The 17230-nt window shown below is 49.2% G+C and overlaps 1 protein-coding gene across 4 annotated transcripts in view; it reads left to right on the plus strand.

The window, feature by feature from the left end:
- LOC139544869 (mitogen-activated protein kinase 1-like) overlaps nucleotides 1-17230 on the plus strand; it is a 78960-nt gene that overhangs the window by 41646 nt on the left and 20084 nt on the right. For all 4 annotated transcript variants that reach the window (XR_011668963.1, XR_011668962.1, XM_071352018.1 and 1 more), the window contains exon 5: nucleotides 2631-2745. Coding sequence is in view for 2 of the 4 variants with exons in the window: in XM_071352018.1 (XP_071208119.1) it covers nucleotides 2631-2745 (115 nt within the window). In the remaining 2 variants the exon portion in view is untranslated. The remainder of the gene's footprint in view (nucleotides 1-2630; nucleotides 2746-17230) is intronic.

Genomic DNA, 17230 nt, shown 5'->3' on the forward strand with positions numbered 1-17230 from the left:
GGGGTACATGGTCCCTGTCCACACCTTGGGGTCAGGTTAGGGGGAGTACATGGTCCCTGTCCACACCTTAGGGTCAGGTTAGGGGGGGTACATGGTCCGTATCCACACCTTGGGGTCAGGTTAGAGGGGGTACATGGTCCGTATCCACACCTTGGGGTCAGGTTAGAGGGAGTACATGGTCCCTGTCCACACCTTGGGGTCAGGTTAGGGGGAGTACATGGTCCCTGTCCACACCTTGGGGTCAGGTAAGGGGGAGTACATGGTCCCTGTCCACACCTTGGGGTCAGGTTAGGGGGGGTACATGGTCCCTGTCCACACCTTGGGGTCAGGTAAGGGGGAGTACATGGTCCCTGTCCACACCTTGGGGTCAGGTTAGGGGGAGTACATGGTCCGTATCCACACTTTGGGGTCAGGTAAGGGGGAGTACATGGGCCCTGTCCACACCTTGGGGTCAGGTTAGGGGGAGTACATGGGCCCTGTCCACACCTTGGGGTCAGGTTAGGGGCAGTACATGGGTCCTGTCCACACCTTGGGGTCAGGTTAGGGGGAGTATATGGTCCGTTTCCACACCTTGGGGTCAGGTTAGGGGGAGTACATGGGCCCTGTCCACACCTTGGGGTCAGGTTAGGGGGAGTACATGGGCCCTGTCCACACCTTGGGGTCAGGTAAGGGGGAGTACATGGGCCCTGTCCACACCTTGGGGTCAGGTTAGGGGGAGTACATGGGCCCTGTCCACACCTTGGGGTCAGGTTAGGGGGAGTACATGGGCCCTGTCCACACCTTGGGGTCAGGTTAGGGGGGGTACACCCCCCCCCCCCCCCCCCCCTGCATTAGTCTACAATAGAGGATCCTACAGCCACATGTATCTGCTGTATTAATACTAGAGGTTACTACATGTATCTGCTGTATTAATACTAGAGGTTACTACATGTATCTGCTGTATTAATACTAGAGGTTACTACATGTATCTGCTGTATTAATACTAGAGGTTCCTACATGTATCTGCTGTATTAATACTAGAGGTTCCTACAGCCAGGGGACATGTTTCTGCTGTATTAATACTAGAGGTTACTACATGTATCTGCTGTATTAATGCTAGAGGTTACTACATGTATCTGCTGTATTAATGCTAGAGGTTACTACATGTATCTGCTGTGTTAATACTAGAGGTTACTACATGTATCTGCTGTATTAATACTAGAGGTTCCTACATGTATCTGCTGTATTAATGCTAGAGGTTACTACATGTATCTGCTGTATTAATGCTAGAGGTTACTACATGTATCTGCTGTGTTAATACTAGAGGTTACTACATGTATCTGCTGTATTAATACTAGAGGTTCCTACAGCCAGGGGACATGTTTCTGCTGTATTAATACTAGAGGTTACTACATGTATCTGCTGTATTAATACTAGAGGTTACTACAGCCAGGGGACATGTATCTGTTGTATTAATACTAGAGATTACTACATGTTTCTGCTGTATTAATACTAGAGCTTACTACATGTATCTGCTGTATTAATACTAGAGGTTACTACATGTATCTGCTGTATTAATACTAGAGGTTCCTACATGTATCTGCTGTATTAATGCTAGAGGTTACTACAGCCAGGGGACATGTATCTGCTGTATTAATACTAGAGGTTACTACATGTATCTGCTGTATTAATACTAGAGGTTACTACATGTATCTGCTGTATTAATACTAGAGGTTACTACATGTATCTGCTGTATTAATACTAGAGGTTCCTACAGCCAGGGGACATGTTTCTGCTGTATTAATACTAGAGGTTACTACATGTATCTGCTGTATTAATGCTAGAGGTTACTACAGCCAGGGGACATGTATCTGCTGTATTAATACTAGAGGTTACTACATGTATCTGCTGTATTAATACTACAGGTTACTACATGTATCTGCTGTGTTAATACTAGAGGTTACTACATGTATCTGCTGTATTAATGCTAGAGGTTACTACATGTATCTGCTGTATTAATACTAGAGGTTACTACATGTATCTGCTGTATTAATACTAGAGGTTACTACATGTATCTGCTGTATTAATGCTAGAGGTTACTACAGCCAGGGGACATGTATCTGCTGTATTAATACTAGAGGTTCCTACAGCCAGGGGACATGTATCTGCTGTATTAATACTAGAGGTTACTACATGTATCTGCTGTATTAATACTAGAGGTTACTACATGTTTCTGCTGTGTTAATACTAGAGGTTACTACAGCCAGGGGACATGTATCTGCTGTATTAATACTAGAGGTTACTACATCTATCTGCTGTATTAATACTAGAGGTTCCTACATGTATCTGCTGTATTAATGCTAGAGGTTACTACATGTATCTGCTGTATTAATGCTAGAGGTTACTACATGTATCTGCTGTATTAATACTAGAGATTACTACATCTATCTGCTGTATTAATACTAGAGGTTACTACATGTATCTGCTGTATTAATGCTAGAGGTTACTACATGTATCTGCTGTATTAATACTAGAGGTTACTACATCTATCTGCTGTATTAATACTAGAGGTTCCTACATGTATCTGCTGTATTAATACTAGAGATTCCTACATGTATCTGCTGTATTAATGCTAGCCCCTCCTCTCTCAGGGTTACACCAAGTCTATTGATATCTGGTCTGTGGGCTGCATCCTGGCTGAGATGCTCTCCAATAGACCCATCTTCCCCGGGAAGCACTACCTGGACCAGCTCAACCACATACTGGGTACGTACACACTACCTGGACCAGCTCAACCACATACTGGGTACGTACACACTACCTGGACCAGCTCAACCACATACTGGGTATGTACACACTACCTGGACCAGCTCAACCACATACTGGGTACGTACACACTACCTGGACCAGCTCAACCACATACTGGGTATGTACACACTACCTGGACCAGCTCAACCACATACTGGGTATGTACACACTACCTGGACCAGCTCAACCACATACTGGGTATGTACACACTACCTGGACCAGCTCAACCACATACTGGGTATGTACACACTACCTGGACCAGCTCAACCACATACTGGGTATGTACACACACCTGGACCAGCTCAACCACATACTGGGTACGTACACACACACACACCTGGACCAGCTCAACCACATACTGGGTACTCACTCACTCACTCACTCACTCACTCACTCACTCACTCACTCACTCACTCACTCACTCACTCACTCACTCACTCACTCACTCACTCACGTTCAGGAAGACACATTGTTACTCTCTATTCATGACATATCTGTATCTCTGTCCAGTGTCTGTGTTCTGTTGCCCATCTTAATCTTTTATTTTTATTGGCGAGTCTGAGATATGGCTTTTTCTTTGCAACTCTGCCTAGAAGGCCAGCATCCCGGAGTCGCCTCTTCACAGTTGACTTTGAGACTGGTGTTTTGCGGGTACTATTTAATGAAGTTGCCAGTTGAGGACTTGTGAGGCGTCTGTTTCTCAAACTAGACCCTCTAATGTACTTGCACTGGGGCCTCCCGGGGCCTCCCACTCCTCTTTCTATTCTGGTTAGAGCCAGTTTGCGCTGTTCTGTGAAGCGCTATATAAGATCTTTAGTTTCTTGGCAATTTCTCGCATGGAATAGCTTTCATTTCTCAGAACAAGAATAGACTGATGAGTTTCAGAAGAAAGGTCTTTGTTTCTGGCCATTTTGAGCCTGTTATCAAACCCACAAATGCTGATGCTCCAGATCCTCAACTAGTCTAAAGAAGGCCCGTTTTATTGCTTCTTTAATCAGGACAACAGTTTTCAGCTGTGCTAACATAATTGCAAAAGTGTTTTGTAATGATCAATTAGCCTTTTAAAATGATACACTTGGATTAGCTAACACAACGTGCCATTCGAACACAGGAGTGATGGGTGCTGATAATGGGCCTCTGTAGATATTCCATGAAAAATCTGACGTTTCCAGCTACAATAGTCATTTACAACATTAACAATGTCTACACTGTATTTCTGATGTTATTTTAATGGACAGAAAATGTGCTTTTCTTTCAACAACACACTACCATTCAAAAGTTTGGACGCACCTACTCATTCAAGGGTTTTTCTTAATTTTTACTATTTTCTACATTGTAGAATAATAGTGAAGACATCAAAACTATGAAATAACACATATGTAATCATGTAGTAACCAAAATATATTTTATATTTGAGAATCTTCTAAGTAGCCACCCCTTGCCTTGATGACAGCTTTGCGTACTCTTGGCATTCTCTCAACCAGCTTCACCTGGAATGCTTTTCCAACAGTCTTGAAGGAGTTCCCACATATGCTGAGCACTTGTTGACTCCTTTTCCTTCACTCTGCAGTCCATCTCAACTTTCTGTTTCCCGTATCTTTCAAACTGTTCTCTTTCACAAAATGTCTTAACCCATATACGTTTTACAGACACAGTATGTTTTACAGGAGTTATCAACTTTCTATGTTTTAAAAATAGCCATATTTGGGAGATAATTTCCTTTTCAAATAACTGAAAGTGAGAGATTATAATCTGAATAAAGGGAGAGGTTGTAATCTGAATAAAGGGAGAGGTTGTAATCTGAATAAAGTGAGAGGTTGTAATCTGAATAAAGGGAGAGGTTGTAATCTGAATAAAGGGAGAGGTTGTAATCTGAATAAAGTGAGAGGTTGTAATCTGAATAAAGTGAGAGGTTGTAATCTGAATAAAGGGAGAGGTTGTAATCTGAATAAAGTGAGAGGTTGTAATCTGAATAAAGTGAGAGGTTGTAATCTGAATAAAGGGAGAGGTTGTAATCTGAATAAAGGGAGAGGTTGTAATCTGAATAAAGGGAGAGGTTGTAATCTGAATAAAGGGAGAGGTTGTAATCTGAATAAAGGGAGAGTTTGTAATCTGAATAAAGTTAGAGGTTGTAATCTGAATAAAGTTAGAGGTTGTAATCTGAATAAAGTTAGAGGTTGTAATCTGAATAAAGGGAGAGGTTGTAATCTGAATAAAGGGAGAGGTTGTAATCTGAATAAAGGGAGAGTTGTAATCTGAATAAAGGGGAAAAGCCCATTCTTACTAATTTGCTGGAGATGCCACAAAAGGTCCCCAGGAAGAGTAACAGCTGCCTTGGCAGGAACTAATGGGGATCCATATTAAACCCCAGGAAGAGTAGCTGCTGCCTTGACAGGAACTAATGGGGATCCATAATAAACCCCAGGAAGAGTAGCTGCTGCCTTGACAGGAACTAATGGGGATCCATAATAAACACCAGGAAGAGTAGCTGCTGCCTTGTCAGGAACTAATGGGGATCCATATTAAACCCCAGGAAGAGTAGCTGCTGCCTTGACAGGAACTAATGGGGATCCATAATAAACCCCAGGAAGAGTAGCTGCTGCCTTGGCAGGAACTAATGGGGATCCATAATAAACCCCAGGAAGAGTAGCTGCTGCCTTGACAGGAACTAATGGGGATCCATAATAAACCCCAGGAAGAGTAGCTGCTGCCTTGGCAGGAACTAATGAGGATCCATAATAAACCCCAGGAAGAGTAGCTGCTGCCTTGGCAGGAAGTAATGGGGATCCATAATAAACCCCAGGAAGAGTAGCTGCTGCCTTGGCAGGAACTAATGGGGATCCATAATAAACACCAGGAAGAGTAGCTGCTGCCTTGGCAGGAAGTAATGGGGATCCATAATAAACCCCAGGAAGAGTAGCTGCTGCCTTGGCAGGAAGTAATGGGGATCCATAAAACATACAAATACACCAGACAGGATGGCTGACTGATAGCCATACCTCCAGCCAGGACCCAGACATGATGGCTGACTGATAGCTATACCTCCAGACAGGATGGCTGACTGATAGCTATACCTCCAGCCAGGACCCAGACAAGATGGCTGACTGATAGCGATACCTCCAGCCAGGACCCAGACAGGATGGTTGACTAATAGCTATACCTCCAGCCAGGACCCAGACAGGATGGCTGACTGATAGCTATACCTCCAGCCAGGACCCAGACAGGATGGCTGACTGATAGCTATACCTCCAGCCAGGACCCAGACAGGATGGCTGACTGATAGCTATACCTCCAGCCAGGACAGACAGGATGGCTGACTGATAGCTACACCTCCAGACAGGACCCAGACAGGATGGCTGACTGATAGCTATACCTCCAGCCAGGACCCAGACAGGATGGCTGGTCATCTAAAGATCATCTTTGTATCTTCCTACTGGCAGTAAATACCTTCACATGTTCATTTACTGTATCTAGGTACTGTCATTAAGATGTTACTGTTCAACACATGACTACATGTCAGCATACAGCGCATTTGGAAAGTATTCAGACCCCTTGACATTTTCCACATTTTGTTACCTTACAGCCTTTTTAAAATGTATAAAATGTATTTTTCCCTCATCAATCTACAAACAGTACCCCATAATGACAAAGCGAAAACAGGTTTTTAGAAATGTTTGCAAATGTATTAAAAATTAAAACTATACTTTATTTACATAAGTATTCAGACCCTTTTCTATGAGACTTGAAATTGAGCTCAGGTGCATCTTGTGTCCATTGATCATCCTTGAGATGTTTCTACAACTTGATTGGAGTCCACCTGTGGTAAATTTAATTGATTGGACATGATTTGGAAAGGCACACACCTGTCTATATAAGGTCCCACAGTTGACAGTGCATGTCAGAGCAGAAACCAAGCCATGAGGTTGAAGGAATTGTCCGTAGCGTTCCGAGACAGGATTATGTCAAGGCACAGATCTGGGGAAGGGTACCAGCATTGAAGGGGCCTGTTGTCCGGATTTGACACACTGAACTCTGTCTGCCGACAAGAATGTGGTGATTGACAGATCACCAATGCACAATGCCAAGCGTCGGCTGGAGTGGTGTAAAGCTCGCCGCCATTGGACTCTGGAGCAGTGGAAACACGTTCTCTGGAACGATGAATCATGCTTTAACATCTGGCAGTCCGATGGACGTATCTAGTTTTGACGGATGACTGCTACTTGCCCTAATGCACAGTTTGAGCTGTAAAGTTTGGTGGAGGAGGAATAATGGTCTGGGGCTGTTTCTCGGGGTTTTGGCTACGGTCAGCACATCAGTCCCCGACCTCACTAATGCTCTTATGGCTGAATGGAAGCAAGTCCCCGCAGCAATGTTCCATCATCTAGTGGAAAGCCTTCCCAGAAGAGTGGAGGCTGTTATAGCAGCAATGTTCCAACATCTAGTGGAAAGCCTTCCCAGAAGAGTGGAGGCTGTTATAGCAGCAATGTTCCAACATCTAGTGGAAAGCCTTCCCAGAAGAGTGGAGGCTGTTATAGCAGCAATGTTCCAACATCTAGTGGAAAGCCTTCCCAGAAGAGTGGAGGCTGTTATAGCAGCAATGTTCCAACATCTAGTGGAAAGCCTTCCCAGAAGAGTGGAGGCTGTTATAGCAGCAATGTTCCAACATCTAGTGGAAAGCCTTCCCAGAAGAGTGGAGGCTGTTATAGCAGCAATGTTCCAACATCTAGTGGAAAGCCTTCCCAGAAGAGTGGAGGCTGTTATAGCAGCAATGTTACAACATCTAGTGGAAAGCCTTCCCAGAAGAGTGGAGGCTGTTATAGCAGCAATGTTCCAACATCTAGTGGAAAGCCTTCCCAGAAGAGTGGAGGCTGTTATAGCAGCAATGTTCCAACATCTAGTGGAAAGCCTTCCCAGAAGAGTGGAGGCTGTTATAGCAGCAATGTTCCAACATCTAGTGGAAAGCCTTCCCAGAAGAGTGGAGGCTGTTATAGCAGCAAAGGGGGGACCAACTCCATATTAATGCCCATGTTTTTGGAATGAGATGTTTGACGAGCAGGTGTCCACATACTTTTGGCCACGTAGTGTCTGTCTTAAGGTTAAGTCTGACTATATCTCAGTATGAGCAGAGGGGATTGAATCGTTTGTCCGAAAACCCAAAAGGAATCTTTTGGCTTTATTGTCGTAAAAATGAATGTTTGAATTGACTGTTGTGTCTTAATGTATTTGTTTATATGTGTCTGTTTGTGTATTTTTGTATTGTGCAGGGCAATTAATTAAATAAGATTAGAAAAATAAATGGCTTATTAACAATCTACATGGATGATTGTCAAACAATTTTTAAATACTTCATGGAGTTAATGATCATGGGATGTTCTTCAAGCCAATCATACTTATCTGTCCGTTTCTCCCTCATCCAGAATAATTCAGTAATATTAGTGGTTTCTCCCTCACCCAGAATAATTCAGTCATATTAGTGGTTTCTCCCTCACCCGGAATAATTCAGTCATATTAGTGGTTTCTCCCTCACCCGGAATAATTCAGTCATATTAGTGGTTTCTCCCTCACCCAGAATAATTCAGTCATATTAGTGGTTTCTCCCTCACCCAGAATAATTCAGTCATATTAGTGGTTTCTCCCTCACCCAGAATAATTCAGTAATATTAGTGGTTTCTCCCTCACCCAGAATAATTCAGTCATATTAGTGGTTTCTCCCTCACCCAGAATAATTCAGTCATATTAGTGGTTTCTCCCTCACCCAGAATAATTCAGTAATATTAGTGGTTTCTCCCTCACCCAGAATAATTCAGTCATATTAGTGGTTTCTCCCTCACCCAGAATAATTCAGTCATATTAGTGGTTTCTCCCTCACCCAGAATAATTCAGTCATATTAGTGGTTTCTCCCTCACCCAGAATAATTCAGTCATATTAGTGGTTTCTCCCTCACCCAGAATAATTCAGTAGTATTAGTGGTGTCTCCCTCACCCAGAATAATTCAGTCATATTAGTGGTTTCTCCCTCACCCAGAATAATTCAGTCATATTAGTGGTTTCTCCCTCACCCAGAATAATTCCCAGCTTTATGTCATTAGTAAATTGACAGAAGCTGGGAATTGATTGAGAAATTTTATTGAAAAAATATTCTGTTATTTCTGAGTATTTCTCAACAGTAGAGGAAAAAGTGCATCTCTGTCTCTACCTCCACTGTCGTACAGTGAGCACACAGATGCTCCTGTTTGGGTAGCCATGTCTTTTTGTCTCCCTTTTTTACAGACAATTGGTGGTCACTGAGCATGTATTTGGTTAGGATCTGTATTCACCAAATCCACCAGAGGCACTGACGTTTAGGCCCAGGTATTTGGCGCTGACGTTTAGGCCCAGGTGGTTGGCACTGACGTTTAGGCCCAGGTGGTTGGCACTGACGTTTAGGCCCAGGTGGTTGGCACTGACGTTTAGGCCCAGGTGGTTGGCACTGAGGTTTAGGCCCAGGTAGTTGGCGCTGAGGTTTAGGCCCAGGTAGTTGGCACTGAGGTTTAGGCCCAGGTATTTGGCACTGAGGTTTAGGCCCAGGTAGTTGGCGCTGAGGTTTAGGCCCAGGTGGTTGGCACTGAGGTTTAGGCCCAGGTAGTTGGCACTGACGTTTAGGCCCAGGTGGTTGGCACTGAGGTTTAGGCCCAGGTAGTTGGCACTGACGTTTAGGCCCAGGTGGTTGGCACTGACGTTTAGGCCCAGGTGGTTGGCACTGACGTTTAGGCCCAGGTATTTGGCGCTGACGTTTAGGCCCAGATGGTTGGCACTGACGTTTAGGCCCAGGTGGTTGGCACTGACGTTTAGGCCCAGGTGGTTGGCACTGACGTTTAGGCCCAGGTATTTGGCGCTGACGTTTAGGCCCAGGTGGTTGGCACTGACGTTTAGGCCCAGGTGGTTGGCACTGACGTTTAGGCCCAGGTGGTTGGCACTGAGGTTTAGGCCCAGGTAGTTGGCGCTGAGGTTTAGGCCCAGGTAGTTGGCACTGAGGTTTAGGCCCAGGTATTTGGCACTGAGGTTTAGGCCCAGGTAGTTGGCGCTGAGGTTTAGGCCCAGGTGGTTGGCACTGAGGTTTAGGCCCAGGTAGTTGGCACTGACGTTTAGGCCCAGGTGGTTGGCACTGAGGTTTAGGCCCAGGTAGTTGGCACTGACGTTTAGGCCCAGGTGGTTGGCACTGACGTTTAGGCCCAGGTGGTTGGCGCTGACGTTTAGGCCCAGGTATTTGGCGCTGACGTTTAGGCCCAGGTGGTTGGCACTGACGTTTAGGCCCAGGTGGTTGGCACTGACGTTTAGGCCCAGGTGGTTGGCACTGAGGTTTAGGCCCAGGTATTTGGCGCTGACGTTTAGGCCCAGATGGTTGGCACTGACGTTTAGGCCCAGGTGGTTGGCACTGACGTTTAGGCCCAGGTGGTTGGCACTGACGTTTAGGCCCAGGTATTTGGCGCTGACGTTTAGGCCCAGGTGGTTGGCACTGACGTTTAGGCCCAGGTGGTTGGCACTGACGTTTAGGCCCAGGTGGTTGGCACTGAGGTTTAGGCCCAGGTAGTTGGCGCTGAGGTTTAGGCCCAGGTAGTTGGCACTGAGGTTTAGGCCCAGGTATTTGGCACTGAGGTTTAGGCCCAGGTAGTTGGCGCTGAGGTTTAGGCCCAGGTGGTTGGCACTGAGGTTTAGGCCCAGGTAGTTGGCACTGACGTTTAGGCCCAGGTGGTTGGCACTGAGGTTTAGGCCCAGGTAGTTGGCACTGACGTTTAGGCCCAGGTGGTTGGCACTGACGTTTAGGCCCAGGTGGTTGGCGCTGACGTTTAGGCCCAGGTATTTGGCGCTGACGTTTAGGCCCAGGTGGTTGGCACTGACGTTTAGGCCCAGGTGGTTGGCACTGACGTTTAGGCCCAGGTGGTTGGCACTGAGGTTTAGGCCCAGGTAGTTGGCGCTGAGGTTTAGGCCCAGGTAGTTGGCACTGAGGTTTAGGCCCAGGTATTTGGCACTGAGGTTTAGGCCCAGGTAGTTGGCGCTGAGGTTTAGGCCCAGGTGGTTGGCACTGAGGTTTAGGCCCAGGTGGTTGGCACTGACGTTTAGGCCCAGGTGGTTGGCACTGACGTTTAGGCCCAGGTATTTGGCGCTGACGTTTAGGCCCAGGTGGTTGGCACTGACGTTTAGGCCCAGGTGGTTGGCACTGACGTTTAGGCCCAGGTGGTTGGCACTGAGGTTTAGGCCCAGGTAGTTGGCGCTGAGGTTTAGGCCCAGGTAGTTGGCACTGAGGTTTAGGCCCAGGTATTTGGCACTGAGGTTTAGGCCCAGGTAGTTGGCGCTGAGGTTTAGGCCCAGGTGGTTGGCACTGAGGTTTAGGCCCAGGTAGTTGGCACTGACGTTTAGGCCCAGGTGGTTGGCACTGAGGTTTAGGCCCAGGTAGTTGGCACTGACGTTTAGGCCCAGGTGGTTGGCACTGACGTTTAGGCCCAGGTGGTTGGCACTGACGTTTAGGCCCAGGTATTTGGCGCTGACGTTTAGGCCCAGGTGGTTGGCACTGACGTTTAGGCCCAGGTGGTTGGCACTGACGTTTAGGCCCAGGTGGTTGGCACTGAGGTTTAGGCCCAGGTAGTTGGCGCTGAGGTTTAGGCCCAGGTAGTTGGCACTGAGGTTTAGGCCCAGGTATTTGGCACTGAGGTTTAGGCCCAGGTAGTTGGCGCTGAGGTTTAGGCCCAGGTGGTTGGCACTGAGGTTTAGGCCCAGGTAGTTGGCACTGACGTTTAGGCCCAGGTGGTTGGCACTGAGGTTTAGGCCCAGGTAGTTGGCACTGAGGTTTAGGCCCAGGTGGTTGGCACTGAGGTTTAGGCCCAGGTAGTTGGCACTGACGTTTAGGCCCAGGTGGTTGGCACTGAGGTTTAGGCCCAGGTAGTTGGCGCTGACGTTTAGGCCCAGGTGGTTGGCACTGAGGTTTAGGCCCAGGTGGTTGGCACTGAGGTTTAGGCCCAGGTAGTTGGCACTGAGGTTTAGGCCCAGGTAGTTGGCACTGAGGTTTAGGCCCAGGTATTTGGCACTGAGGTTTAGGCCCAGGTGGTTGGCACTGAGGTTTAGGCCCAGGTGGTTGGCACTGACGTTTAGGCCCAGGTGGTTGGCACTGAGGTTTAGGCCCAGGTAGTTGGCACTGAGGTTTAGGCCCAGGTGGTTGGCACTGACGTTTAGGCCCAGGTGGTTGGCACTGAGGTTTAGGCCCAGGTAGTTGGCACTGAGGTTTAGGCCCAGGTGGTTGGCACTGAGGTTTAGGCCCAGGTAGTTGGCACTGAGGTTTAGGCCCAGGTAGTTGGCACTGAGGTTTAGGCCCAGGTGGTTGGCACTGAGGTTTAGGCCCAGGTGGTTGGCACTGACGTTTAGGCCCAGGTATTTGGCGCTGACGTTTAGGCCCAGGTATTTGGCGCTGACGTTTAGGCCCAGGTGGTTGGCACTGACGTTTAGGCCCAGGTGGTTGGCACTGAGGTTTAGGCCCAGGTAGTTGGCGCTGAGGTTTAGGCCCAGGTATTTGGCACTGAGGTTTAGGCCCAGGTAGTTGGCGCTGAGGTTTAGGCCCAGGTGGTTGGCACTGAGGTTTAGGCCCAGGTAGTTGGCACTGACGTTTAGGCCCAGGTGGTTGGCACTGAGGTTTAGGCCCAGGTAGTTGGCACTGAGGTTTAGGCCCAGGTGGTTGGCACTGAGGTTTAGGCCCAGGTAGTTGGCACTGAGGTTTAGGCCCAGGTGGTTGGCACTGAGGTTTAGGCCCAGGTAGTTGGCACTGACGTTTAGGCCCAGGTGGTTGGCACTGAGGTTTAGGCCCAGGTAGTTGGCGCTGACGTTTAGGCCCAGGTGGTTGGCACTGAGGTTTAGGCCCAGGTGGTTGGCACTGAGGTTTAGGCCCAGGTAGTTGGCACTGAGGTTTAGGCCCAGGTAGTTGGCACTGAGGTTTAGGCCCAGGTGGTTGGCACTGAGGTTTAGGCCCAGGTGGTTGGCACTGAGGTTTAGGCCCAGGTGGTTGGCACTGAGGTTTAGGCCCAGGTGGTTGGCACTGAGGTTTAGGCCCAGGTAGTTGGCACTGAGGTTTAGGCCCAGGTAGTTGGCACTGAGGTTTAGGCCCAGGTAGTTGGCACTGAGGTTTAGGCCCAGGTAGTTGGCACTGAGGTTTAGGCCCAGGTAGTTGGCACTGAGGTTTAGGCCCAGGTATTTGGCACTGAGGTTTAGGCCCAGGTGGTTGGCACTGAGGTTTAGGCCCAGGTGGTTGGCACTGAGGTTTAGGCCCAGGTAGTTGGCACTGACGTTTAGGCCCAGGTATTTGGCACTGACGTTTAGGCCCAGGTAGTTGGCACTGAGGTTTAGGCCCAGGTACTTGGCACTGAGGTTTAGGCCCAGGTAGTTGGCACTGAGGTTTAGGCCCAGGTAGTTGGCACTGAGGTTTAGGCCCAGGTATTTGGCACTGACGTTTAGGCCCAGGTAGTTGGCGCTGACGTTTAGGCCCAGGTGGTTGGCACTGACGTTTAGGCCCAGGTGGTTGGCGCTGACGTTTAGGCCCAGGTGGTTGGCGCTGACGTTTAGGCCCAGGTGGTTGGCGCTGACGTTTAGGCCCAGGTGGTTGGCACTGAGGTTTAGGCCCAGGTGGTTGGCACTGAGGTTTAGGCCCAGGTGGTTGGCACTGAGGTTTAGGCCCAGGTGGTTGGCGCTGACGTTTAGGCCCAGGTGGTTGGCGCTGACGTTTAGGCCCAGGTGGTTGGCACTGAGGTTTAGGCCCAGGTGGTTGGCACTGAGGTTTAGGCCCAGGTGGTTGGCACTGAGGTTTAGGCCCAGGTAGTTGGCGCTGAGGTTTAGGCCCAGGTAGTTGGCACTGAGGTTTAGGCCCAGGTAGTTGGCACTGACGTTTGGGCCCAGGTGGTTGGCACTGAAGTTTGGGCCCAGGTGGTTGGCACTGAAGTTTAGGCCCAGGTGGTTGGCGCTGACGTTTAGGCCCAGGTGGTTGGCACTGACGTTTAGGCCCAGGTGGTTGGCACTGACGTTTAGGCCCAGGTAGTTGGCACTGAGGTTTAGGCCCAGGTAGTTGGCGCTGACGTTTAGGCCCAGGTAGTTGGCGCTGACGTTTAGGCCCAGGTGGTTGGCACTGACGTTTAGGCCCAGGTAGTTGGCGCTGAGGTTTAGGCCCAGGTAGTTGGCGCTGAGGTTTAGGCCCAGGTAGTTGGCGCTGACGTTTAGGCCCAGGTGGTTGGCGCTGACGTTTAGGCCCAGGTGGTTGGCGCTGAGGTTTAGGCCCAGGTAGTTGGCACTGACGTTTAGGCCCAGGTAGTTGGCGCTGAGGTTTAGGCCCACGTGGTTGGCGCTGAGGTTTAGGCCCAGGTGGTTGGCACTGAGGTTTAGGCCCAGGTAGTTGGCACTGACGTTTAGGCCCAGGTGGTTGGCGCTGACGTTTAGGCCCAGGTAGTTGGCGCTGAGGTTTAGGCCCAGGTAGTTGGTGCTGACGTTTAGGCCCAGGTAGTTGGCGCTGAGGTTTAGGCCCAGGTAGTTGGTGCTGACGTTTAGGCCACCTCCCTCCTCTGCCACCTCCACCTCTCTCCTCTCCCACCTCCATCTCTCTCCTCTCCCTATATCTCACCCATATGTTCATCTCCATCTCTCCCCCATATCTCCTATTTATTTTACCTTTATTTAACTGGAGAACAAATTCTTATTTACAATGACGGCCTAGGAACAGTGGGTTAACTGACTTGTTCAGGAGCAGAACAACAGATGTTTACCTTGTCAGCTCGGAGATTCGAACCTGCAACCTTTTGGTTACTAGTTCAACGCTCTATCCACTAGGCTGCCTGCCACCTCCCTCATCTCTCCCCCCCATATCTCATCTCCCCCCCATATCTCATCTCCCCCCCATATCTCATCTCTCCCCCATATCTCATCTCTCCCCCATATCTCATCTCCCCCCCATATCTCATCTCTCCCCCCCATATCTCATCTCTCCCCCCATATCTCATCTCTCCCCCATATCTCATCTCTCCCCCCATATCTCATCTCTCCCCCATATCTCATCTCTCCCCCCCATATCTCATCTCTCTCCCCCATATCTCATCTCTCCCCCCATATCTCATCTCTCCCCCATATCTCATCTCTCCCCCCCCATATCTCATCTCTCCCCCATATCTCATCTCTCCCCCATATCTCATCTCTCCCCCATATCTCATCTCTCCCCCATATCTCATCTCTCCCCCATATCTCATCTCTCCCCCCCATATCTCATCTCTCCCCCATATCTCATCTCTCCCCCATATCTCATCTCCCCCCCATATCTCATCTCTCCCCCATATCTCATCTCTCCCCCATATCTCATCTCTCCCCCCCATATCTCATCTCTCCCCCATATCTCATCTCTCCCCCATATCTCATCTCCCCCCCATATCTCATCTCTCCCCCATATCTCATCTCTCCCCCCCATATCTCATCTCTCCCCCATATCTCATCTCTCCCCCCCATATCTCATCTCTCCCCCATATCTCATCTCTCTCCCCCATATCTCATCTCTCCCCCATATCTCATCTCTCCCCCATATCTCATCTCTCCCCCCCATATCTCATCTCTCCCCCATATCTCATCTCCCCCCCCCATATCTCATCTCTCCCCCATATCTCATCTCTCCCCCCCATATCTCATCTCTCCCCCATATCTCATCTCCCCCCCCATATCTCATCTCTCCCCCATATCTCATCTCTCCCCCCCATATCTCATCTCTCCCCCCCATATCTCATCTCTCCCCCCATATCTCATCTCTCCCCCATATCTCATCTCTCCCCCATATCTCATCTCTCCCCCATATCTCATCTCCCCCCCATATCTCATCTCTCCCCCCATATCTCATCTCTCCCCCATATCTCATCTCTCCCCCATATCTCATCTCCCCCCCATATCTCATCTCTCCCCCCCATATCTCATCTCTCCCCCATATCTCATCTCTCCCCCCATATCTCATCTCCCCCCCATATCTCATCTCTCCCCCCATATCTCATCTCCCCCCCATATCTCATCTCTCCCCCCATATCTCATCTCTCCCCCCCATATCTCATCTCTCCCCCCCATATCTCATCTCTCCCCCATATCTCATCTCTCCCCCCCATATCTCATCTCTCCCCCATATCTCATCTCTCCCCCCCATATCTCATCTCTCCCCACATATCTCATCTCCCCCCCATATCTCATCTCTCCCCCATATCTCATCTCCCCCCCATATCTCATCTCTCCCCCATATCTCATCTCTCCCCCCCATATCTCATCTCTCCCCCCATATCTCATCTCTCCCCCCATATCTCATCTCCCCCCCATATCTCATCTCCCCCCATATCTCATCTCTCCCCCCATATCTCATCTCCCCCCCATATCTCATCTCTCCCCCATATCTCATCTCTCCCCCCCATATCTCATCTCTCCCCCATATCTCATCTCCCCCCCATATCTCATCTCTCCCCCCCATATCTCATCTCTCCCCCATATCTCATCTCCCCCCCATATCTCATCTCTCCCCCCCATATCTCATCTCTCTCCCCCATATCTCATCTCTCCCCCCATATCTCATCTCTCCCCCATATCTCATCTCTCTCCCCCATATCTCATCTCCCCCCCATATCTCATCTCTCCCCCCCATATCTCATCTCCCCCCCATATCTCATCTCTCCCCCATATCTCATCTCTCCCCCCCATATCTCATCTCTCCCCCATATCTCATCTCCCCCCCATATCTCATCTCTCCCCCATATCTCATCTCTCCCCCATATCTCATCTCTCCCCCCCATATCTCATCTCTCCCCCATATCTCATCTCCCCCCATATCTCATCTCTCCCCATCTCTCTCCACCTTATGTCCCCACATCTCTCCCTTCTCTCTCCACCTTATGTCCCCACATCTCTCCCTTCTCTCTCCACCTTATGTCCCCACATCTCTCCCCATCTCTCTCCACCTTATGTCCCCACATCTCTCCCATCTCTCTCCACCTTATGTCCCCACATCTCTCTCCACCTTATGTCCCCACATCTCTCCCTTCTCTCTCCACCTTATGTCCCCACATCTCTCCCCATCTCTCTCCACCTTATGTCCCCACATCTCTCCCTTCTCTCTCCACCTTATGTCCCCACATCTCTCTCCACCTTATGTCCCCACATCTCTCCCTTCTCTCTCCACCTTATGTCCCCACATCTCTCCCCATCTCTCTCCACCTTATGTCCCCACATCTCTCCCTTCTCTCTCCACCTTATGTCCCCACATCTCTCCCCATCTCTCTCCACCTTATGTCCCCACATCTCTCCCTTCTCTCTCCACCTTATGTCCCCACATCTCTCCCTTCTCTCTCCACCTTATGTCCCCACATCTCTCCCCATCTTTCTCCACCTTATGTCCCCACATCTCTCCCCATCTCTCTCCACCTTA

The sequence above is a fragment of the Salvelinus alpinus genome, chromosome 19, assembly GCF_045679555.1.
Source record: "Salvelinus alpinus chromosome 19, SLU_Salpinus.1, whole genome shotgun sequence".
In the NCBI taxonomy this organism is placed as follows: domain Eukaryota; kingdom Metazoa; phylum Chordata; class Actinopteri; order Salmoniformes; family Salmonidae; genus Salvelinus; species Salvelinus alpinus.